At 34.7% G+C, this 26,130-nt stretch overlaps 2 protein-coding genes across 2 annotated transcripts in view; both read left to right on the forward strand.

The window, feature by feature from the left end:
• The first annotated feature begins 105 nt into the window (after window positions 1-105).
• On the forward strand, window positions 106-3,442 carry LOC128217201 (uncharacterized). Its single transcript, XM_052924170.1, has 3 exons — window positions 106-1,471; window positions 2,399-2,582; window positions 2,788-3,442. Exons 1-3 carry the CDS (start codon window positions 1,016-1,018, stop codon window positions 2,928-2,930), a joined length of 783 nt encoding a protein of 260 aa, XP_052780130.1. The 5' UTR covers window positions 106-1,015; the 3' UTR covers window positions 2,931-3,442.
• Window positions 3,443-7,950: 4,508 nt separating this feature from the next.
• Window positions 7,951-26,130, forward strand: part of LOC128217198 (molybdate-anion transporter-like) — a 29,595-nt gene continuing 11,415 nt past the window's right edge. The window contains exons 1-9 of the mRNA XM_052924166.1: window positions 7,951-8,191; window positions 11,592-11,736; window positions 12,724-12,784; window positions 15,916-16,023; window positions 18,962-19,080; window positions 20,678-20,814; window positions 23,486-23,682; window positions 24,871-24,941; window positions 25,626-25,680. Coding sequence (XP_052780126.1) covers window positions 8,044-8,191; window positions 11,592-11,736; window positions 12,724-12,784; window positions 15,916-16,023; window positions 18,962-19,080; window positions 20,678-20,814; window positions 23,486-23,682; window positions 24,871-24,941; window positions 25,626-25,680 — 1,041 coding nt within the window. The 5' untranslated portion in view covers window positions 7,951-8,043. The remainder of the gene's footprint in view (window positions 8,192-11,591; window positions 11,737-12,723; window positions 12,785-15,915; window positions 16,024-18,961; window positions 19,081-20,677; window positions 20,815-23,485; window positions 23,683-24,870; window positions 24,942-25,625; window positions 25,681-26,130) is intronic.

Genomic DNA, 26,130 nt, shown 5'->3' on the forward strand with positions numbered 1-26,130 from the left:
GCCAGCCTACAATTGGGGCGGACCAGTACATATTTCACGCCCACAAAATAAAAATCCAATATGCTGTTTGAGAGTTTAGCCTTCGGTTTGCAATAGACAGTCATGTTTAAATGATATATAAAATATGGCACTACTAAATACGAATGAACACGAAAACAACATAGGCGATTTAAAATATCAGACATTAAAAAACAATTTAGAAAACTATATAAGTAACACATTTACAAAAATACACGAATTTCTTCAGGAAAGCGAAGTAAAATTGTTAGATAAAGTTAACATTAAGCTGAACAAATGTTTTAATAAAGATAATAATGACACAGCTGGAGAGAACGTTCATGTGCCAGGCGAGATGGAGGATCAAAACAAGTATGATTTGTTGACAAACTTATTTAAGTAATATCGTCGATATTTTTTCTGTATCAATATACATTTTAGACTATATAAATAAAAAGATAAAGTTAATTTGTGAATATATCCAAAGAGTCATCGAGACAGTATCATACGAAGGCAAATTGATACCTCATGAAGCCAAATCGAAACCTCATGAAGGCATATCGGTTAATGACGAATGCAAACCGGTAACACACGAAGGCAAATCGGTACCTAACGAAAGCATATCGGTAATTCACAAAGAAAAATCGGTTACTCACGAAGACAAATCGGTAACTCACGAAGACAAATCGTTAACACACGGAGGCACATCGGTAACTCACGAAGGAAAATCGGTAACTCACGAAGACAAATCGTTAACACACGGAGGCACATCGGTAACTCACGAAGACAAATCGGTACCACACACAGGCATATCCGTAAAAACGCAGACAAAGCGTTACCCCACGGAGGCAAATTGGTACATCACAAAGACAAATCGGTACCTCACAAAGACAAATCCGTTCCTCAGGCAGACAAATTGGTACCTCACAAAGGCAAATCGGTACCTCACGAAGTCAAATTTGTACCTCAAGAAGGCAAATCGACACCTCACGAATACAAATCGGAACCTCGCGAAAGCATGTCCGTAAATAAAGAAAGCATATCGATAAACCCCGAAGAAAAATCGTTAATACACGAAGGCAAATCGGAACCTCAGGAAGACAAATCGGTTACTTTCGAAGACAAATCGGTACAAACCGAAGAAAATTCGATAATACACAAAGACAAATCGATACCTCACGAAGACAATTCGGTACCTCAGGAAAACAAATCGGTTACTCACGATGACAAATCGGTACAGTACGAAGACCAATCGGAACCTCACGAAGATCCATCGGAAAATAGCGAAGACAAATCGGTAACTCATGATGGCAACTCGGTACTTCACGAAGGCAAATCGGTAACTGACGAAGGCATATCGGAAAGTCATGAAGTCAAATCGGTAACTCACGAAGACGTATCAATAACTCTAGATGGCACATCGATCATCCCATCTAAGAAGCAGGCATACCAAATAGCTACTCTGACTAAAGAGGTGAGCCTTATATCTATTATTAAGATTGACGAAGAAAGTTCGGGTGAAGCAAAATGTTGTCTTACGTCGACCATTGTACCTCAATAGCTTTGTCAGTTTTAAGTTTTAGGCCAAGCAAAATGTTGCAACGCGTCAACAATTTCTCTCAATAGCTTTGTCGTTCTAAAGAAATTTTATATATACCATTTTGAAAAGGGGTAGTACCATACGATCAACAATCAAAACAATAATTTGAAATGACATATTTCATGTTAAAGATTGGGGCATTGTCGGTATGAAATGCAAAAGTAAAGATGCCGTTAACCCAGAAATCATTTTGTTACAGTTGTGGCCCCTACTTTTGACGTTCAATAATATCACTTATAATATGAGACAAGTCGCAAGATTAGGCACAGTCGATTTCGAAGATGTATAAATAAAGAACTGTGCTTTGGCATGTACTATATATCGGTTTTACACATGGGCGTTTGCACGGTGGCACAGAGGTGACATCCGCAAGACTACGCGATACGCAAGACTTTATTTATATCGTGGCCACAACCACCGTACCTACCTATTTCAGTTCCCATTTTTTATTTGGACATTTTAAATAGTATTGAGGGAAATCAAAGTGTCGTTGCAAGCGATATTTTGCACTACACTAGTAATTCTGAGCCAAATTATGCCACCTGTTCCAGGAATGTCGCCATTGTTCAGCTCATGTATTGAATTGAATGCCAAAATAAAAAAGTGCCGTCTCGTGAATTATAGATCAGCAATCCTCCACAGATTCTTAAAAAGCGTGACTCGTGCTGTTTACAGTTTACCGACTCGAAAGAGCTATCAAACAGTTCAAAATCAACGATAACTGACTAAATCAATCAAAATAGAAATGTCCCTTTTTCAAATTGTGCTCTGTTTTAATTGTGTTTTTCGGCTCTATTTTAGCCCTTTGAGATAAAAGACGGCGGAAACACAAAAGAGCTAATGGATTGCTTTTGCAAATACGCAGAATCAAGACAAATTGTAAAAGGCAATAAATCTAAAGCGAAAACTATATTCGTCTTAAAGAAATTCTGCACGCGAGCAGAAAACGATTCTCAAACTGCCATTGACAAGATAAATGGAAAAGGTAAACTATTTATAAAATATATGTGACATGTTATATACAGGATGTATCATGTTTAAACACTGTGTGCTTAATTGACCTTGATAGATACTTGTATACTTTTATAATTAAACCCGCATAAAAACAAGTTATGTTGTATTTACAAGAACAATGTTTAATAATATTGGCGTATTTCTTCTTCTTTTATCTATCTTTCATTTTTTTACAGACGATATTTCAAGTATCGCGGTAGTTCTATTTCATAAAGTCGCAGGAAGTGTCACCAAGGAAGATGTCAGATTGAACGACTATTATCATCCTGGAACAAAGCACACATTCCATATCCCATATAAAATGAACATAGATGGATAGAGATAGACATTTATTATGATATATGGCCTCAAACCCAATCATTTGTAAGATAAGACACTGTATATATTCGCCACTCCTGCAAGGTTTGGACACGAACAAACGGTGAAAATTTGTCTCAAAGGTTTAATTGTCCTAAATAAATGTATGTTAATGAAATTCATCTTCAGTTATTGTTATAGTTTGTCCACATGGTTTGGCTCTCTTGGAATGTACTATATAATACATGTAGAAAGGTAAATGTGAAAACGACAATTAATCAAATGGAATTGGTTGGCTAAAAAGCCCCCGAAAAACTTCAATCACCATGTAAGAAAGTGTGAGTTTATTATATGTTAAAAATATTGTTCTCATTAGTGTTTCAATTTTACGTTTCAAAGTGATTTAAAGTTTTTGATATGTTCGAGTTATTGTGACGTCATTTGAAAAACTGTTTCCGGTAATGGTCGGGTCGTTCTATTTACAGAACGAATGAGAAAGAATTGCTGTAAGGTTGTTTTTCTAAATAAAATGAAGAAGTATTTTTCAACAATTTTTGAATGAAATTTGTACAACAGTTGGTGTAAATTTAAGGAATGAATTTCGGGAATCGTGGTATGAAATCAATCGGGCTGGTTAAAGTAAGCGTCGAGTCCTTCCTAACACTTTTACAAGCCCAATTTCGTTCATACCCCGATAATGACATCAATACCGCAATTAAATCCTTAAATGTACTTCTTCAAATGGTATAAATGTGGTATACAAGTTATCTACAGTATTCTCTTATTTCATAATCTCGCTGTTTACCTCCATTTTCAACTTATTGGAACCAAAACAGAAGACGCGTTCGAGCATTTTAAACAATAAAAAATGTTGTGATTTTCCGCATGACGATCATTGCTGACAACACTGATCGGTTGCCCAAAAAGATCAGAATCAGTTGAACTGACCCTAAAATTCAAGTTAAAAGGGAAAATAATTCCCTTACTATATATATAAGAAACAAATTTAGTTTATGAAGTATTTTTAGGTAAGCCTGTCCTCAGTTTCAATAAACCTATCATAGCACCACAGCAAATTTAATGAAAATGGACAAAATAATATACTGGCAATGCAATAAAAAAGCCTTTGAGCATGAAACATGTTTGATTACGAACAGTCTCAAGTCCAGTCTAGACTCAGTATCAGAAAAGCATTTTTTCTTAAATTACAAAAATAATCTTTATTCCATTTGTTTAACAAAAACTCCATGTGAATAATTGCACAAATTCAAACAGTGATAAAATTTAGCAAATTTCATCATAAAACACCCAACTTAGAGATTAAGTTATAAGTTATACAGTAAGTAATTGATGTTTTTCACTTGGGTCTTATTAACTCAACCGTGAAACTGTTCGAAATCATGGCCCAAGAAGTAGAATTTATTCGTATGCGAAACTTAAACGTCTCGTACCAAAATAGATTGTGGACTTGTATCATACCAACATATTTTGGTAATTTCATGCCAATTTTCGAAATTGACTTAGGACGTTCTTAAGCCATAAGGAATATTTACCGGTCTTAAATTGAGTGATAGTTGCATTCTCACTCGGTATGTTGAATGTTTGTAACGAAGAAACCATTAATTTTAATGGAATTTGTTAGGTATTGGGTAACCTGTGGCTAGAGACAATACACACATGTAAAGCAAGGCTCATAACTCTTCCTTAAATAATTGTTTGACCCCTGAAACATCATACGAGCGTTGGCGTTTGCTCATTTTGTTTTAGTGTTTATAAACTGGTTCATTTTATAACCTCAAAAAGTAGTGTCCCTGTCATGGAAACATTTCAGTCTGTCTTTCCTATCTCCAAGCAACATGAAGTACCTTGTCATCTTTCCAACAGTCACCTGCAGCACTTTCATTACTTTGATGTATATTTGGTAATTGTCATTAACTTTAACCTTTTCATAGAGTAACGGTAGCCCGTGTCTTATTCCAATGAAAATCACATGTGACCAATTTATGGTAAAATCCAGTTTAATCTGATTCTATTTACTCCACAAATTGACACATCAACATTAATAAGCTCACAAGTATCCCAACGTTTCGGCCCCTAACCATTTCAGTCATGCCCCTGGAACTCATCGGCCCTGTCAAATTGGCCCTTTTACAATTTATTGTGGATACTTTCCGCCCACTTTTTATAAAAAATAGATTAAAACCATTATATAAATACGAACTTTATAAACGCAAAAGAAGAAGGTGTTTAAAACTTGTACAAATATTGTGAAACGCCCTGTGTGTTATTTACATGGTATATTTGGGTAGATGCATTTTGAATAAATATGATTATCAGTAAAAAGTCGCAAATACACATTGATGGCAACATAGCTCGAACAATGAGGACTAACGTCATAGTTTAATATACATGATGTCAATTAAATATCATGAGAAAAGGAAAAATAAGTAAACCTGTATTCATGGAATTCAAATATTCAAATCAATACAAACAGTGTATATAGACGTATAGAACTATTAACACGAAGTTCTGTTTTTGATTGTTCAACTATTCTGTTAGGTGTTTTCGCGCTTTCACAAAGGCACAAAGAGGCGAATGGACAGCGGATAAGGCACGAAAGTACAAAGGCGAAGGAGCGAAGGGGCGAAGGCGAAGAAATGAAGGCAAGACGCGAAAGTAAGAAAGTACGAAGTTTTCGTGTCTTCGCTTCTTTACCTTTGTACTTTCGCCCTTTCGCCTCCCGTTTTACAATCATCTTCTATTGGTACCCCATCCACCCCCCGCCGAATATGGATTCACGGAACGGCCACTGAAACATATGCCGTCTCTGGGTTTTGTGTCGGTAGGCTGTTCAATATAACTAACAGCCAATTATAAAAAAAAAAAACTAAAAAAAATAACAGCTATATCTTTATGTGAATTATTTTATGTTTAAAAAAGCTCTTTCACTATTGTGTTATGTTTTGTTCTGTTCTCAAAGAGGCACAAGTCACTGCACCGAATGTGAATCGGTCTTAAGGAATTGTATATAGTTGAAATATTGTATTCGTGTATAGATTATGTTCCTTAAAACTTGAAGAATCCCTGTTTAATCGAATTTAACGTTAATAAATTCCGCCGTGCCCAAAGAAAGACAATTCGTACCCACTGTTAGTTCACCTGTGACCGAGTTACTACCATACATCAAAAGTGCATTGTTTCCGCATTAAAAATTGTGTGGTCAAATTTGTTTTTAAACAATTGTAAAGCACTTGCGCAAACGTAAGGCGAAGGGAGCGAAGACGGGAAGACGAAGACGCGAAACTACAAAGGAACAAATGCGATGGTGCGTAGGTCACGATGACTTCAACGTACACACACGTTTATTGTACGCTGTAGACGTCTGCGACACCTTTGATGAACTGGTTGTTGTCGTAGACATGAGCAGCCAATTGTATTTAATCCGTTAATTCTTTAGTGTGGCTAACGTCTAATCCCTAATGTCCCAAATATACCCATTTTGAACTACCACTCAATTAAGACATGAATTTCCGTTTTATATTTTGTCTCAACTGAAACGACCTACGAAATTACTCGTGCTCCCATAACAAAGACTACTGTTAATAAGTTTGTTTAGCATTGGACCCCTAGAAAGACAGACCTACAATAGCATTAGTCTTGTTACGCACCTGAAAAGGAAGAAGGTGGTAACTCGGTGAGTGCTAAGTTATTTTTTTCCAAAACAATAAGCATACAATAAAAACACACAGAAAGTTACGTTACGTTAGTATAAATACATTTCGCGCGTAACGTCAATACATCGCGTTACGTTATGTCGCGCCGGAATCCCAACACAACCCTTTCAAACGAATCCAGAAAAGATGCAAAAGGTAGTAAAAAGAGGGTCATGGACTAAGAAATGCAGTTTGAGACATGGACATTGAGAACACTGATAGAATCAAACACATCGGAGTTATCGATATCCATTAGATTTGTTGCGGTATATTATGAATGATAAGATACAATGATGATGATGATGATGATGATGATGATGATGATGATGATGATGATGATGATGATGATGATGATGATGATGATGGTGGTGGTGATTATGATGATGATGATGATGATGATGATGATGATGATGATGATGATGATGATGATGATGATGATGATGATGATGATGATGATGATGATGATTAAAATGATTAAAATAATGATGATGATGGAGATGATGATGAGTACGAGGATGGTGATGATGAGGATAGTGATGATGAGGATGATAGTGAGATGATGATTATGAAGAGGAGGAGGTGGAGGAGGAGGATAAGGATGAGGATGAGGATGAGAAGAAAATAATATTGTTGTTGATGATGATGATGATGATGATGATGATGATGATGATGATGATGATGATGATGATGATGATGATGATGATGATGATGATGGTGGTGGTGGTGGTGGTTGTGATGATGATGATGATGATGATGATGATGATGATGATGATGATGATGATGATGATGATGATGATGATGAGGAGGATGAGGATGAGGATGATAAAGGTGATAATGAGGATAATGATGGTGATGGTGGTGATTGTTCTTGACGGGGCAATAGGAGGCTAACCTTTAAATTGTAATGTTTTAAAATATTTCCATCATTACTCTTAATCAATTTAAAACAACATAAACATTTTTATTAAATACATGAAGTAAAAGCAGGATACAGTCTAAGACTTAAAACGAAACGCACCTCAAAACATATCTTTCACATATTTCGGCATTAACAACAGAAGCCTGAAAAGTATAAACAAAATAGGGTCGAAAGGGATTGAAATGTCTGGCACCAGTACTATTTCAGAGTATCGGCACATTATACAAAGCGATAAAATCAAGGCCTGAAATACTTCATCTTTGGAGGTTTAATACATCTAAAGGTGGATTAACGCTATGTACAGTTTTCCGATACTGAAATAGTATAGAGTAACCGTTTAGATTTTCTTTTCGGGAGTTGCTATTTTTACAAAAGAGAAATTTCTTGATAATTATTTCGGTCGTGAAAAAGGCAAAAATCTGTCAACATCCAACATTTTGATTTTGACGTGACACAGGATGACCATACTTTAATATTTTATAGTTGTTCTTAAAAAAATCAAAATGAATATTTTCTTAAACGGTTTCTTTCTCTTGTGCGTGATATGTGCAATTTTATTTGTGTACACACGTCAGAAAGTAACGGCCGTCACGGATGTTGGATTTCAGCAATTTCAGCGAACATACCTCGTTGTTTATATGCTTGCAATGGGTATGCTTTTTCTGTGTTTCGTTTCTACTCACTACTTTTTTCCCTGTGGAATTTGAAGTGATAACAAGTTAAGAAGGATGGGCACCTTACACGGTAGTCTTCTCAGACATTTCTTTGCACTGGTAGTTTCTAGTTATTAAAGTTAACCTAGGAGGAAAAGTGCGCCCGGTTTGGGGTCAAACCCACAACTGCCGGATTACTAGCATGGCACTCTAACCAACTGAGCTAAACGGGCTGCTGGTTCTAACTCGCACACACTACACTCCTCCCCCAATCAACTGTAAGGCCAACGGAGGCACCTGCCGTTTACTGTTGCCACCATTAAAGTAAACCTGGTAGGAAAAGTGCGCCCCGGGTGGAGCTTGAAAGCATTATTGCTGAAACACTACCATGGTGCTCTAACCAACTTAGCTAACTGGGGATCTGGTTCTAACCCACACACACTTCATTAGTAACTTAACTGGTCTGTTTTGTTAATATTCAAACATATTGTTGGACAAATGTTTACATCACTCAGACTGACAGGCTTAGAGGCTTTTTATTTCATGAATTATTCAGTGGATGTGTTACGGTAGCAGCCCCCATTTTTCATGACATCATTATTTTACAATTGAATGGGAACCACACGTGTTCTTCCATGTTGAGGTTTTGGGTCAATGGGTATTCCAATTTAAAAAATTTCAATGAGTATCTGTTGATATTAAGTCTTGGTAAGGTAATATTTCTATGGTAGGTGTTAAAGCTGTTGCAAAAAATAAGACGGTCTCCTACTAAGCTCCTGATAAACAAAAAAATAACATACAGTATTGCAAAGGTAAGAGAATCCTGCATTCGCCCACTATATGTTGACCCCATCAACCTGAATATATTTCCGCCCAACTGTCAAAGTGAATACCGTATTGTATCATGTATAGGACGCTAGCATAGATAGGCGCAGGCAAAAAAATAGTTGAAAAAACGGGTAAAAACCCTTAATATATAAGATAGGACGCAGCGAAAAAATGTCAAAATCAGAGCCGAAAAATCGAGGTTGGTCAAGTATTTATAACATATATTGAAGTAAAAAAAGAGTGTATTTCGATAATTATCGTCGTATTTCGGTAATTTAGCATTTCGGTAATTTAATTAGTGTACACAACAATGATATAAGTCTTGACATTTTGAGAACATTATAAGACTTATACAAATGCTGTAATAATCCCGACACGCCTTCTGACTGACAGTCAACCATTGCAACCGTTGCAATAGTTCCGACATGCGTTCTGAATGACAGTCAACCGTTGCAACCATTGCAAAACTGTGTATTGTCAAAACTGATGATTGTTTTGATAAGGCTTGTCGCTGCGCGGAATAAAGCATGTCAGGCATAATTAATGCGTGTCAGTAATTATCCTTGCCAGCGGAAGGCACGACGGGTAAAGTGCGAACAAACAACCATACCGTATTACCATCGCAATAGTTCGTTCTATTGATGTTTTTCTAAAGACAGACAGCGGGTGTTTTTCACACCTTCGCACATTTGAAAAGATTTGATAGTGACAATAATGCTACTTTGCGTTATGCACATTACTTTATTATTTTTTCAAAACAGTAACGTACAACAAAATGTTTTGTAAAATATCGAAACATTAAAATCATGAACAACGATTATTTGATATTTACCTCCTTTCCCGATTTTCCGTTGCCGTTATAACTCAATCCAGTTAAATGCTGACTCACATCGAGTTTTTGTGAGTAGCGTCCCTTTTGTAAAAAAGGAAACACTCATGTTTGTTTTCAATTTATTTCTCAATAAATCATTTTAAAGTAAACATTCAATATATTTCTGCGTTTGTTAACTTGCTTGATTTTACCTATGTCAGTTGTTCTCTTCGGTGACGCAGTACAGATACTTACTATTACTGCGTTCTTCTCCGGTCTGATATTTTCGACCTGAAATGGACTTGGAAAAAAACAGATGAAATTCTAATAGCATAGAAAGGATGCAGGCACTTTTTAAGAAGAGAATTGGGGGTAAAAAAGTGCGTCCTATGCATGATATAATACGGTAGACTTCGTCAATCGATATATTTCATGGTCCAGAGCATCCATGCTACATTTACTGTTGCTTTTATTTGTTTTACATTTATAATGTTATTGATTTGTATTTAATACTTATGGACTTAATGAAACATGTACCATGCTTGCCAAATGGATATTACCAGATGGCGAGGGTAAATAAACAAAGTAAACAATGTCAAATTATTGGACAGCTTTTTAATCAAAAAGTGGCCAGCATCTGATGAGTCTTTACATACCCCCCAAAAAGAATAAGCCATCAACAAGTTCTAGTAGTCAAGTTACTCAAGATTGCTATGTTTTAATAATCATAATATATCTTAATAGGTGTAAATTTCTACTTAAATTAGACACAATTATCAGGGAATAAAGCAAATAATAAAATTGCTAGTTGAATTTTCATTTTGCGAGTTGCCTCAAAAAGCACTCGCAAAATTTTGCGAGTGCTCCTCAAAGTTAATTTTGAACCCTGTGCTCCTCAAAATTCAATCTTATACATTGATAATATCTTACTCAAATTGCTTGCGTGATATGCAAGTCAATTTTGCAAGTTAATAATGATATTGTGACTAAAGTTTGAATTGGATTATCCCATGTGTTTTTATACACAAAGATTTAAGATTCAGATTTTTTAACGCCTGGTCAAGGTAGGGGTGACATTTAATAGAAAAATGGTTTTGAAACTATGAAGTAATATAGGTGGTAACAAGCAGATGACTACAGGTCAAAGGTCATGGTAACATGTAGATGGTTAAGCTAAATTAATCTTAAAATTTGCTACTTAGTCCTATGACCCTCAAACTTAGTAGAACAAATTATTAAGAATCAAAGTTGACCCCGCTTGATTTGGAGGTGAGAGGCCAAAATTGCATTTACATTAAAATTGATAGTTATATTAGTTTGACAATGATGGTATAGTTTTGAATAATTTTTACTCAAGTATGCCAAACAATTGAAAATGTAAGTGTGTTAAAACTGTTTAAAGCTGCGCTCTCACAGATATGCCATTTTTAAAACTTTTTTTATTTTTTGTCTTGGAAAGAGAAAGTTTTTGGGTAAAAATCTGCAAACCAATAATAAAAGATTGCTGACAAAAAATCAAATCACATATTTTCATATTACTAACGGTTTAAGAAAAATGCATAAAATATCAATTTTTGAACTTAAATATTAAAATCTGCGATCTAACTTTTTGTCAGCAGTCTTGTGTAACCGGTTTCCAAGGGCTTTGCAAAAATTGGCTCGTTTCAAGACAAAAAATAAAAAAGTTGTCATAACGGTAAATCTGTGAGAGTGCAGCTTTAAGGGTGGTGATGCTTATGCAGTACTTCTCACATTTCAGCGGGTGACTGGCTGCAAGGCCCTCATGTATACGCCCTCTATGACAGTTATGGGATGAGCTCACACCAGATTGAGATCCTCTTTGTAGCTGGATTCGGGTCCAGTATGATTGTAGGCACCGTAGTTGGCTCATTCGCAGATAAATAGTGAGTAATTGGACAAAGACTTTGCCTCAATTTCTTGAAAAAACTTAAGCGTAACAACCTTAAGTGTCTTATTTCATTTAGCTAAATAAATTAATAACTAAGTTTAAAATAGGTTTTCAAAGTAAAACATGTTTAATCATGATTATCATTGAGATAAGTATTCCTATAAAAGTCTCAAAACTCTTTAATATGAGAGTACAACTCTAGTTATACAAAAACAAAATTCATGTGCTTATCTTGATCCTGTTTTAAGGTAATAAAGATTGTTCAAGAAATTTGGGCCAGGAAAGCATTCATCTTGAACTTCAAATACATAGCAATCATGTATTTCCAATTATTACAAAAAAATCACTATGAGCATTGGCACTCAGTTGTTGGTCCAATCTCAGATATGAAATAGAAAGTAAAGAAATATTATGAAGGTGTGTTTGTTTGTGATTAAATGATGAAAGCTACTAAATTATAATGTAGAAGTACATTTGTTGAATGAAAATGTTACAAGTATCTATCTTATTCAATCATAGAAAAGGTATTTTCATCATCTTTTTGATGTCATGGGTTGTTACTGGTTTGACACTGCCTCTCACCAACTGGTTGTTTGTTTGAGCCCTCTCATGATTCCTTTATCATCATTCATGGCATTTCAAAATGGACATTAATAATATTTATACACAAGAAACTTGAGACTTGATCGTGATTCTTTAATCTATCAGCTTAGGTCACAATCAAAATAAGAAATTAGTATAAACTAAGTATAGAAAGTTTGTTGTCAAGGTGATACTACCAGGAAGAATCTCAACATACTTCACCTTTTTTGTTTAGGTGGTTTGGATTCTGTGAAACTTAAAATGCCATTAATGTTTACAGGTTAGTGTCACCAAGCTCATTTTCCCAATTCGGAAAATAAAACATACATACCTTTTCTTTCTTGCAAACTCGCTAGAATATTTTTTATTAATTGAATGATTATACGATTACAACTTTCAGTGGCAGAAGAAACAACTGTATCCTGTACGGAATTCTGTATGGTTCTGCATGTATCACAAAGGTAACAACAACAGATTTGACCACATAATTAAGAATTTCATAAAGTTAGCCCTGATAAGTTAAATTAGTATTTTGAAGTTTAATTGAAATGTTTTTTTGCAAGTTCAGATGATCTGATCATGGCTATTGAACTGAACTGACTAGTTGATTTCCAATTCAAAATTTCTAAACTGGCTAGTGAATTGTATATTCAAAGTGACTTGGGAATTGCCGATTCAATTGTTTTGAACTGACTACTGGATTTGCCATTTATCAAATGTTCTGAACTGACTTGTTAATTACCGACTCAAATGTTTTGAACTGACCTTGGATTGTCAGTTCAAATTTTCTGAAATGACAAGTGGATTGCCAATTTTCAAATGTTCAGAACAGACCAATTTAAATATTCTGAACTGACTAGCTGATAGCCAATTCACAGAGCAATGAATTCACCAGTGAATTGCTACTTTCAGTGAACTGAGCTGACTCAGTGAGGCAATTTGTTTTATTCATGTATTTTATTGTTTTATTACAGAGCATTATTGCGAAATATGGACGAAATATTAAGTTGAATCTTAAAGGGACTATACACCAGATTGGCACCAAAATAAGTTTTTTCTGTAACGAATATCAGGACAATTATTTAATTAAATGTTTTACTCTTTGATATCATATTGAAAATCAAATACCAAAATCTAAAAAAAAATTGGAGACCGGGTTTGAACCGGGTTTATTGGCTAGTAATAACATGGACTAGCCAAAACACGCATAACAATTAATTCTGTTCTCTTTTTTTATGGAAAAATACGAAAAAACTGCAAAAAAAATAATAAATTGTAAACTATGTGGTACTTCAGTTAGTTAGTTTCAATGTATTATACACATCAATACCAAGTTTATGTCAATTTTCACCAATTTTCTTTTTTTTGCTATTTTATCATACAGTGTATAGCCCCATATAAATGATAAACATATTTCCACTTCTCTGCCAAGATTTTACAATATAACATAACATAACTATACATGATACACTCATAACTACGATTATTTTACTTAGTGTTTTGTCATTCAGTTGCAATGTGAAAATAATGTGTTGTTGATTAAAGCTGCACTCTCACAGATTTACCCTTTTTACAACTTTCATTTTTTTTTCTTGGAAAGAGCAAACTTTTGCGTAAATATCTGCAAACCAATGATATAAGATTGCTGACAAAAGATCAGATCGCAGATTTTCATATTTCCGTTCGAAAATTAATGTTTTATGGCTTAAACCGTTACCAACGTTTTAATGGCTTAAACCATTACCAACAGTTTAAGAAAAATGCATAAAACATCAATTTCTGAACTTAAATATTAAAATCTGTGATCTAATTTTTGTCAGCAGTCTTATATAACTGGTTTCCATTGATTTTTGCAAAAATTGGCTCGTTTCAAGACAAAAAAAAATAAAAAAAAGTTATCAAAACGTTCAATCTTTGAGAATGCAGCTTTAAAAAAAGCTATGGTATCATATGTTAATAGTAAGACAAAACCACCTTGCATAATGAAGCATTTATAATGTACTGCCACTGGCGTCAGTTCAATAACTATAATGTAAATAAAATACATTGATGAATATAGTTAACAGTGAAAGAGCATTACTAAATGAGCTTCATCTTTCTGGTTACAAACAAAGTTTTCTTCAATGATGTTTATTATGATAGCTTAAGGTCAAGTTTAAAATCTTAAATTGTATACTAGGCTTATCAAAGTTAGTCCAAATAAAGGATTTCAGGTGGGAAAACATTTTCTTGTAATTGTTTTTGTGAAAATCAGCCCTTAATTCTGGAAAAGCTGCTGATGTGTTGCCCTTCATAAATGGTGAATTTTACCTTATCAGCTGTTGCTGAAATATGTTTTTCTTGATACTTTATCCTCATTTATTTCCTTATAATGAATCATAGAAATGAATCAATCCAAAGAAACAAGCTGTATTGTATTGTTCCAATTTGTAGCCCTATTAAAGGTTGTCAATATCTCACTTTATCCATTTGTCAGGCGACACAATCATGGTCCATTGGACACATTTTTAGTTTTTATTGTAATTAGTTAAATGTTAATATATATACTACCATAACTAAATGAAAAAGTGAATATTATTAGATAAGATATGTGGATGTGTGTATGAGATATATATTTGTTGTAAACATACATGGACTTGGTTTTTTACCCTATATAAAAAGGGTTGTTTAACAGCCCCCTCCCTTCAGATTTCAAGTTTAGTATTTCCCAATAAAATATATATTCTCCTCCAAAAAATTATAATGGAAATCTCACGATTCAATAAATGATGTTTCTGAGCGACATATTTACTTCTTTATTGACATTTTATTCCACTTGTCTCCAAAATGTTTGAAAAGTACTTGTACTCTGAGATGTTTCCCCAAAACTGAAACAAACAAAGTTTTTATTCCCTTTTTTCCCTCAAGTGTTAATAGTTGATGTCTGGTAACCCTATAGTATTGATATCATGTGCAAAACCTTAATTAAAACAGGCTCTTAATTGGACTTATGTTTTTTTGACAAAATCACATGAACATGTAAAGGGTGTTTCAAAATATCTGTCCCCTCTAGAAACTTCAACTTAATCAGAAAAATTAAAGTTTTTTATAAACATGGGAACAGTATTTCCAAGATGGGGCCTTCCAATTTTCAACATGCTTTATTCACTAGCATCGATTTCAGCTTATATTAAGATGATTTAAATTTTATGCTTTCTGACTTAATTCAAGTCCCACATTCAGGCTTCCATACTCATTAAGCATGAAATTGAATTCAAATACTTTGAAATATGTAAAATAATTTGCATCAGTTAAGCTACAATACTGAAATCCAAAGTTTAATACAAAAAAAATAATAATCACTATATAAGTATTTTGAGTGTTGCAGAATACACCTTTCTATGAGTTTACTTGATGACCAATGAACAAGGATGAAAACAAACACACTTAGAAAAAGAGCCTATTTTCAATTGTATCAGAAAATTACAATTGCAAGACAAAGTTCAAGTAAAAGTGATAAAAAAAGAATGATGAACTAAAAAATTAACAGTAATAAAGAAAAAAAGGTTTCACAGTCTTTGCAATATGTATAAAAGTGAAAACTATTTTTCAGCACTTTAACAATTTCTGGATCTTGATGCTGGGTCGACTTCTTGGTGGGACAGCGACATCCATCCTGTACAGCGCCTTCGAGTCCTGGCTTGTGTTCGAACACAATAAGGTAGTTCTTACAGTCAGGTTTATCATTGGAATTATGGACATTTTCATGGTAGAACTTGTTTCACTAGAGTGGCGTCCCTTCTCAAAAAGGTTTGTTAAATATGCATTTAATCTGCATAACTGCAGCAGCGTATTTGCATTGATTTTAAGTGTATTTTTCTTCAAAAGTACACTTGTTGTGACTGAAACACATTTATTCTGAACTAAACGTGCATTTTTTCTGCGTTTAAATTACATTTTTTCTGCATTATTCGCAATTTGGTTACTTAAATGTATCATATATTAGTGAACCTCCTTCACAGGTATAATGATAAAAAAGTGTTCTCTAGTGACGGCAGTTTGGGATAGGTAAGTAACAAGTGGCAAACAATATTCCTATAAACAATAAGATTAAGATCTGTGCAGTCTTTTTTTGCTTGTTTTGCATAACATCGACATGAAATAAGTTATGTAACCAGTTATGTAAAAAGGTTATATTTGCATGGTCACATTTTGCATACACCCAGTTAGACACATCCTCTCAACAAAACAAACATTGTATCATAAAATTGTCTTGGACAAATATTGTTGACAAGAAGAATTGGAAACATGCATGCATTATGGTATCAATGCTGCAGCTATGATGATAATTATAACTTCGATTTTAGAGAGCTGAATACTCTTTTAAACTTTCAAGTTAGCCAAAAAAAATATTTTCAGTGGTTTTCAGAAATTTGCTTTTTTTCTTAAAGAATTCTTTTTAAGATAACTATGAAAACTCTGCGTTTTGTATGTTGCAAAGAAATATTTATTTTGTAATTGGAACTTCTCCAATGTAACATACTGTGATGCAATACAATGTACTTCACTGTTTTTATATATACTTTCCATTACCAGCTGTGCTCTTTTATCTTAGACAGAAAAGTTGTTGTTGATATAATCATTGTTCATGTAAATAATATAGATTTCTTTCTCTTATCTATTAATGAACATCTGTCCAAACATGTTTTATTGACCAAGATGATATTGCAATAGTTTTAGATTTTATTTCAAATTATTGATTAGCTTTGGTAATTTTATGAGATTCAAACTGGAATAATGAACCAGTTTTTAATTTGCATTTATGGGACAATTTATTCCCTATTTCGGCATGTTTTAAGATACAAGTGGCATGACCCTGTTTTAATAATATATCTCACAGTTATTTGATGGGAATTTGATTCCTTTATTTAGGCATTTCGAGATTTTCTGACATTGTTAAACTGCAGTAATTCATAGTTATTTTATGCTAGATAGATGGTGGGAGTAACCCGTTTGATAAATCTAAAGAAAAAATAAATATTTTAGGTTAAATGTCACTAAATTTAGTACAGGTCAAATGACACCAAAGCAGGAGTTCATTCCCATCAAATCACTGTGAGATACCTATGTTGTAAAGCTTAACCCTGCTCGGAGACACCCATAAAGTTATTGGTAGAATCTTAACAATTAATTATCCATATGATAAAATATTCCTATGATATGTTTTATCATAAATATGAACACTATTTAGCCGAAAATGGAGTTATGCCTGAAAATTAACAATCTAAAGACTTAATATCTGGAATGATGCCCTGGGGCCGTATTTATAAAGCATCTTAAGTCATATGTCGATTTCTTAAAATTTTCATACTCAAATTAAAAGAAAGTATAAGTTTTTTTAACATTAAAGTATGGTGTTTTTAATAAGTTCAATTAAAATAATGTACAGGTATTTTGGAAATTCTTCAATTTTTATTTCATATGACTAAAGAGATACTAGAATTACGTAATGACTTAGGAAGTTTTATGAATACCGCCCCTGGTCTGTTTTGTTACATACTTTAGAGTTCAATGCTTTAAAAGTATATACTGTAGAGGCTAATTGAATAGTGTTTCATTCATCATTTGGATAAGTAAAAATTCAAACTTTCTCTTCAATTTTGTTACAATTTCACACATCCAACACTGGGATGATACATGTAATATTATACTTCCTTAAATTCATGTTAAAGCAGAGACCTTGGGATACTCAGTGGTTCAAAAGTCATCATTAAGATAACCTTATCTATAAACCTTGGAGGTTTAATACTGTCATGTTTCAAGTTGACAATGTTTTATTGTGTATATATAAACATAGTTTAATGCTTCCTTTATCATTCAAGGGTTTATGTCATCAATATGAACTTTATACTTAAATTCCTGTATCATACTAAAAATACAACCATAAAATGTGTTTGGAGGCATAACAATTTGCATCTGAAAGCAAATGTGCTTAGTTCTTATATCTGAGAAATGTAAATTTTGAAATATTATTCTGCTGAAAGCGAAACTATTTGCATTTCAAAATATTGCAACCCTATTAAGAATTACAACTTTCTGGATTCTTTCAGTTTTCGAGATGTTTTCACTGAAAGGTTTAATTTAATACAATACATCCATCTTAACATCTTGCATGGGGCAAGCATTTTTAGAAGCCATCCTCCTTAGATGGGACATGTTTATTATTATTGACTGGTCTTGTGTACATGTATAATGCTCTCCATTTTCTGTGAGCCGAATTCTGACTCCACAACCCATGCTGCTAGTGCTATATGTTAGAAATATGTAGGAAGTGTTTTGTTTTTATTTTAAGACAGTTAATTAAACACTAATGATACCCATCTGTACCAAAGACATATTGTTGTATTGATGATTTAAAACACTGTAATTGCTTTGACAGCATTTCATTTCAATGGTTCTCCTGGGAAAGTTTTCACAATTTTCAGGGAGTTTATCGATGGAAGAAAAGCATAATAAAGTTCATTTTTATCATTTACAGAGAATGCTCTTGAGCTTAAACATCATATTGCCAATACCCATGCATGCATAAGACAGGTTGTTGTTGTTGGGTCTTTGCTTATCTGCAGTGATAACTCTTAAATGTCATTGTCTATCTTCAGCGAGGCTTTGACTCTGATCTGCTGGGGAACATCTTCAGCCATGCAATCCTGGGAAACTCTCTGGTGGCCATTGCATCAGGCATGGTTGCTCAGTTCTTTGCTGATGGATTTGGTTTTGTGTGTGTACCCTGTTTTTCTTACTTCTTACATAACTTGTTTTTTCCCCAAACTATCAATCATATTAATTATGTCTCGCCCATTCATGGAGAGACATATTGTTTTTGCCCTGTCTGTCAGTCAATCCATCAGTCCGTCAGTCAGTCACTATGTCACACTTCGTTTCTGCTCAATAACTATAGAACACTGTGACCAAGGAACTTCATAATTGGTATGCTAGTTGGTCATGACTAGTAGATGACTTGTAATGATTTTAGGGTCACTAGGTCAAAGGTCAAGGTCACTGTGACCTTAAGGTGAAGAAAAGGTTTTCACTCAATAGCTAAAGATCCTTTGGGTTCAGGAACTTCATAATTGGTATGCTAGTTGTTCATGACTAGAAGATGACCCCTATTGATTTTGAGATCAAAAGGTCAAAGGTCAAGGTTACCTTCAGGTAAAAAACAATAGAAACAGTTTCGGCTCAATAACTAAAGTACGCTTGCACCCAGAAACTTCATACTTTGTTTGCTAGTTGGTCATGACTAGTAGATGAACCCTATTGGTTTTGAGATCACTAGGTCAAATGTCAAGGTTGCCATGACCTTGAGGTGAAGAAACGATTACAGCTCAGTAACTTAAGAAGACTTGCACCCAAAAACTTAATACTTGGCATGCAAGTTGGTCATGTAGATGATCCCTATTGATGTTGTGATCAGTAGGTCAAAGGTCAAGGTCACGATGACCTTGAGCTGAAAAATGGTTTCCGATCAATAACTGAATAACGCTTGCGCCCAGGAACTTCATACAATGCAAACTTCAATTACACTTTCCAAGATTAATCAACAACACTTTCTCTTCACTATTTAATACGGGTGAATAAACTTCACTGTTGGTTCGTCTCCAGTCCAAAATTACAAATTTCATGTCCATCATTTATTTTTTCTCAGCTACGACCACACAATAGGGGAGACAAGCATTCCAAAAAAGCAATCTCTAGTTATTAAGGCATTTCTGTATATCAGTCATTGAAATAAGTCTTATGAATGAACAAGCCCGAATTCATATGCATCTGCTTGGCTTTACATTTTTGAACAAGCTACCCCCGAAAGCATTTTACCAATTCAGGGCTTGCGGGCTTGTGCTTATTTCGACAACTGGTACATTCATATATTCATGGGTAAACTCATGCATATTAAATGTTTTAAATATGAATATCAATGGGTTTTTTAAATACATATGACTTTAAAAATGTTCTTGCATAAGTTTTAAAATTCGTCTATTTTGCATTTATAATGATAAGTGAATGTAAAGTAGCCAAGTTTTTTTTTATCCAAAAACTGATAAAAAATATCCTGTTCACAACAGGTTTTATTTGGTATATGAGTAAAAGAATATGGCAGGTAGAAATGAAAGGCTTTAAGAGTTGTGTGTAGTGTATATTTAGTCAGTATTCATGTTAATGTATGATATTTCAACCAATGCTTTTTAACCCTTATACAGCAAGTCTTATACAGCTGTTTAAAGCCACTGATAATGTAATAAAGTATTTTTGAGTAATTTTTTTTTTTAACAATAAAGATTGATACATGTATTTACAAAAAATATTTTCTTTTTCAGTGCACCCTTCGATCTGTCACTGACTGTGTTAATTGTGATGTGCGGAATCATAATCTACACCTGGCCAGAAAACTATGGCAACCAGTCTGTTAATGTGGCACAGTCTATGAAAAATGCTGCTCAGGCAATAAAATCAGGTACATTGTAATGTTGTCATGGTTTCATTCTACTTCACTGATTAGGATGATAGTCTAATGTGCTTAAGTTAGAGTTTAAGGAGGATGCTGCACTTTATCTTTTTCTGGTAGCACCCTTCTGCCCTCATGCAGACCAGAACGGGTACCCTTCTGCCCCCATAAACCCCATCATGGACTCCCTTCTGCACTCATGGAGACCAGCATGGCACCCTACTGCCCTCACAGATTTCCGCAAGGGCTCCCTTCTGCCCTCATGCAGACCAGAATGGGTACCCTTCTGCCCCCATGGACCCCATCATGGGCTCCAATCTGCACTCATGGAGACCAGCATGGCACCCTTCTGCCCTCACAGATTTCCGCTAGGGCTCCCTTCTGCCCTCATGCAGACCAGAATGGGTACCCTTCTGCCCCCATGGACCCCATCATAGGCTCCCATCTGCACTCATGGAGACCAGCATGGCACCCTACTGCCCTCATGGATTTCTGCAAGGGCTCCCTTCTGCCCTCATGCAGACCAGAATGGGTACCCTTCTGCCCCCATGGACCCCATCATGGGCTCCAATCTGCACTCATGGAGACCAGAATGGGTACCCTTCTGCCCCCATGGACCCCATCATGGGCTCCCATCTGCACTCATGGACCTCCGCAAGGGCTCCCTTCTGCCATTAAAATGAAATACACAACACATTTAAATATGTCCTTTGTTTCTATTAATTAACTCATACTAATATTGTTCCAGTTCTTCATAGCCTGATAAAATGTGCCTCTTTCTCCCTTAGCACCCTGTTCCTTTTCTGCCACACCCTGCCCTTTTTAAATCCTAGTTAAGTAAAGGCTCTAAGCCTCACTTAGGGACAAATCATTGCAATGAATAAAGGTGACGTGCACAGAGCCTTGTCGAGCTCTATTCTTCAAGGGCTGACCTATGATTCTTCTTCTTATTGGTTGTGTAATACTTTACATATTGTTTGTTTTTGCTACACTAGCTCCACACCTCTTTGAATGATGATGGCAAATTTGCTTCTTTAGGCCTCCAACTTCCTGTTTAAGCCATAATGCAGCAAATGGGTGTGGCCAGATCTTAAAAACTCTTTTAACATTTTTATTGGTTTGATTTTCTGTCTATAGAGGGTTTAGCCCAGTCTACCAGTTTAAACTAAACTATTTTAACAAGAATTTACCCAGTGCATAATATTTATGAAGTGATTTTTTCATTGGTGTCAATACTTGCTGTGGCATAATTGTGCAGTTAAATGTCATTTAAATATTTAATTCACTTTGAAGAAACCTTAGTCAGTGCTTAAAAAGTCTGAACAAAACAAAAGTGTTTGTCTTAGTGTTAGATAGCAAAATTTAATACACACCTAATAATAATGAAAATATTTGTGCTCAGGTGGTAAAATACCAGCATGCGCCAAATGATTTAACAGCAAGCCTAGCAAATGCCATGACACTGAACTAACCGTTACAGTACACTCAACGAGTTAGACCCACTTTCCTCGCTCACTCCGAGGGATAAAGTCGATGATCGCGGGTTTCCTCCGAGGGTAAAATTGTTGCCCTTGCTAAAATCCCCCCCGAGTTCCTCCGAGTGGCTGACTTACCGCCGTGTTTAATATGAACGATAGGGTTGAGAATTGTCCGATTTTATGATCCCGCGGCGGAACTCCGAGTCTAATCAGATAAGCAAGAAATCATTCTTGTTTAAAAGTTATTTATTTTTATGCTTATGCACATTGTTAAGGGTAAAAGATTCTTACATGTACCAACGTTTAATTTTAATTTATGTCCGTAAACGCCAATTGAATATTGTCTTGAATTATAAACATTGAATCATTAAAGTATATCCACTAAGTTATTGCATCATAAAGCAGCCGACTATTTACACGATTCTGAACCATGACCTCTGACGTCAAGCGCGTGATCAATACAATGTAGAATATACTATTTATTATTGGTGGTTAAAAATAGCTATGACGTTTCATGGAATTTTCCACAGAAAATGAGGCAAAGAAGGCCTTCAAAACCATGCGCTGTGAAATTTGAACGCGTGTTTGACCTCCTGATTTTCTGAAAATGTGTAACCTAGAATTTCTCGGAAGAAATGTGTTTATCAGTCATTAGCAAAAACATGTTTATAAGATGCATGTGCAACTAGTGAAATACGACTGCATTCTTGTGGTAAGCTAACTTCATGCAAAACGGGCAGAGGAAAAAGAAAAATAGCAATTAACTGGAGCCGTCGTAATCTGTTGAATATTTAAATAAATAATATATAACTTTAGCGTAGATTCTTATCTAGTGTCCGCATAGTTTCGCGTAGGTAACCCCTCCGAGGAATGCCGAATTTGTTATTATTCGGTCGACTGATCACCCTCCGAGGGCCTTATATTCAAACTCTGAGGAACGTGGACAGTCGATAAAATCATTGTGTTGGCCGCGATAGCAAAAATCCGCGGAGGGAAACGGAAAGTGGGTCTAACTCGTTGAGTGTACTGTATATATAATAATAATCATAAGCGTTTCACCAATGCAGATGTTTACTTGACACATGATAGCCCTAGATAAAGAAATGCATTTGGACTAGAATTCAATAAGTTGGTAACTATCGAGGGTCGCCACAATCCATTTTCAGCAACATATCAATGATCATGTATATGTTTTCTTTCAGACCACAAGGTCCTATGCTTGGGCCTTATACAGTCCCTGTTTGAAGGCTCCATGTATGTGTTTGTGCTTGAATGGACCCCAGCTTTGACCCCTAATGACCCTTCTAGCGTGGCTCAGCGGAAACTGCTAGGGGCTGATGATGATGCCGATGGGCACAGGGGCCAAATTCCACATGGTCATATTTTTGCAGGTTTCATGGTGTGTGATATGTTTTTTGTGTGATGTGATAGATTGTTGTATTTGATTTGTATGTGTTTTTTATTTATTTTTACCATATCTGTGAAATATTGGTTCCTTGTCATATATTATTAGGCAACAGTTTTCAAAAGAGACAGGAAATGAATAGCAGAAAATTACCAGATGATACAATCGTATGAAAAAAAGAAAATTGTCAAAAATTGTGCAAAAAATGATATTGTAGTGTACAACACATTGAATCTTACTCACTGATAAATCACATCACATTCAACAAATGTATCTTTTGCAGATTCGAAATTAACTGGGTTTATCTACCATGCAAACAATAGCGTCGGTAAATGTAACTTTACTAATCACATGACTTTCACATGCTTAATATAAACACTAAAAACTGGAAAACCATTATGCGCTAATTTTAAACAGGTTAATTCTGATTTTGGGACCATCTGGTGTCTAGTCCCTTTAAAGTCACTGAAAACAACACTTGCTTTTGTCCATGCAAATGCTTTCAGAAAATGACCTATGGTGTTGACGATACATATAATGCATGGCATGTGCTTAGCCTCACTGCAGTGTAATGACTACTTAATGCTAAGAAGTCTCTAATCAGACCAGTTTGCTGTATACGAATGCAATTATTCCATATTGCTGATATGAATACTACAAGGTTTTGACCTCTTCCAAAACATACCGGTACTCAAGAGCGCTCTAGTTGAAAATAAGATACTTTTGTTTGTAGCTAAAAATAGTTAAACATAATAATCTTGAAAAGGTTCCTTTACTTTAAACATTATATATTTTAAAACAATTGTGAAGGAAGCTATGATAGCTTATACTAAGTCACTCTCGTTGGCATGATGTTGCGCAAGCGTGTGGTCTTGTGCTGTTGGGGAAACCGGAGTACCTGAAGAAAACCCACTTGTCCAGCTTGTTGACCACTAACCAAACTCACATGCACCCAGGCAGGGAATCAAACCTGGGTCGCCTTGGTGAAAAGTGAGTGCACTAACCAATGTGCTAACCGGACAACCTAAGGGTTCTTTCATCTATTCGTGAATTGCATGTTGACCTAATACATACAATTTTACACTGAAAGTTAACACCTTTCATGCTTTTTAATGTTTGTAACTGATTTTTTTTTTATATTATCAATCATGTTAATTGTTGTGCATTTCTTGTTCGTTTCAGGTTTCCATTATGATTGGATCATCATTGTTTAAATTGCTGTCCAAGTTCACATCAGTGGAGTCATTTATGAGGTATATTGAAAAAGGCAGAGTATGTTAAATGACGAAATACGCAAAGCAGAAAAATTTGTCTTTTGTGTATCTTTTCTGAACTATTATATTTAGTTGTACATGTATTTTGGTATTTTTAAATAGGCTATCAACATGTAGCATTTGAGAAGAGACAAGTCTGAGAAAATTTTCTAAAAGATATTTGATAACTCATAACATGATATACGTCTATCACTGAGGAAGGTGCTGCTATACCTTTTACTTTAACATTTAAGTGTTGTTGAATGCTGAAGCCAGCTGATGAATAAATTGGAATACATATTGCATAATTATGAAATAGACGGAACATAATGTGCTGAGTTTTGATATGAACATATTTATTCTCAGTCGTAACTTCAAAAATCTAAAATTTGCATGAATACACAGATGGCAACCAATAGGTTGTTGTTGTTTTTTTCTTTAGCTTTGTTTTCAAATTAAATACTGGCTTAAGTTCTAATCACATAAACATATAGCAAAATTACAAATACATGCCAGTGAAACATTTAAACAAAAGACTAATGAAACGACTCCTTATAGGTAGATTCTTGTTGGTGTTGTTATTATAATGAGCTTAACCCATGAAGCTAGACAGTAACAGTATAGCTTAAATTATGGAATACCTGCCTACACAATGTCATATTAATACCTATTGATATGTTTCAGGCCAGTGTTATTTGTGGCAGCCATGACCTTGGCCACTCCAATATTATTCCCAGGGGTAAGTCAAAACTATACTTCAATTTAATTTCAGGGGGTGAGTTGAAACATATCTTGATTATGTTTTCCGGGGGTAAGTTGAAACATATCTTCTATATTATTTCCAGGGCTAAGTCAAAACATATCTTCAATATTATTTCCAGGGTGTAAGTGAAGATATTTCTTCAAAATTATTTTTGGGTTACCGTAAGTCAAAACATTTCTTCAATATATTATCCATACCTGTATATTTTAATAAAGAAAATATATGGAGGATAATTATTTGTTTCAATGTTAGATAGATATAAACTGGTATTTCATCGAGTGAACCCCAGAAGCTATTTTTCATGAGTGGTGAAGTCATGTGTGAAATTTACACTAGGTGTATGAGGTGAAATATATTGCAAACTAACCCTGAAACAATCTATCTTTTTCTTATATTGCTTAAAGGCCTAGTTTAAGCCTTCTATAA

This window comes from Mya arenaria, chromosome 14, assembly GCF_026914265.1.
Source record: "Mya arenaria isolate MELC-2E11 chromosome 14, ASM2691426v1".
In the NCBI taxonomy this organism is placed as follows: Eukaryota; Metazoa; Mollusca; class Bivalvia; order Myida; family Myidae; genus Mya; species Mya arenaria.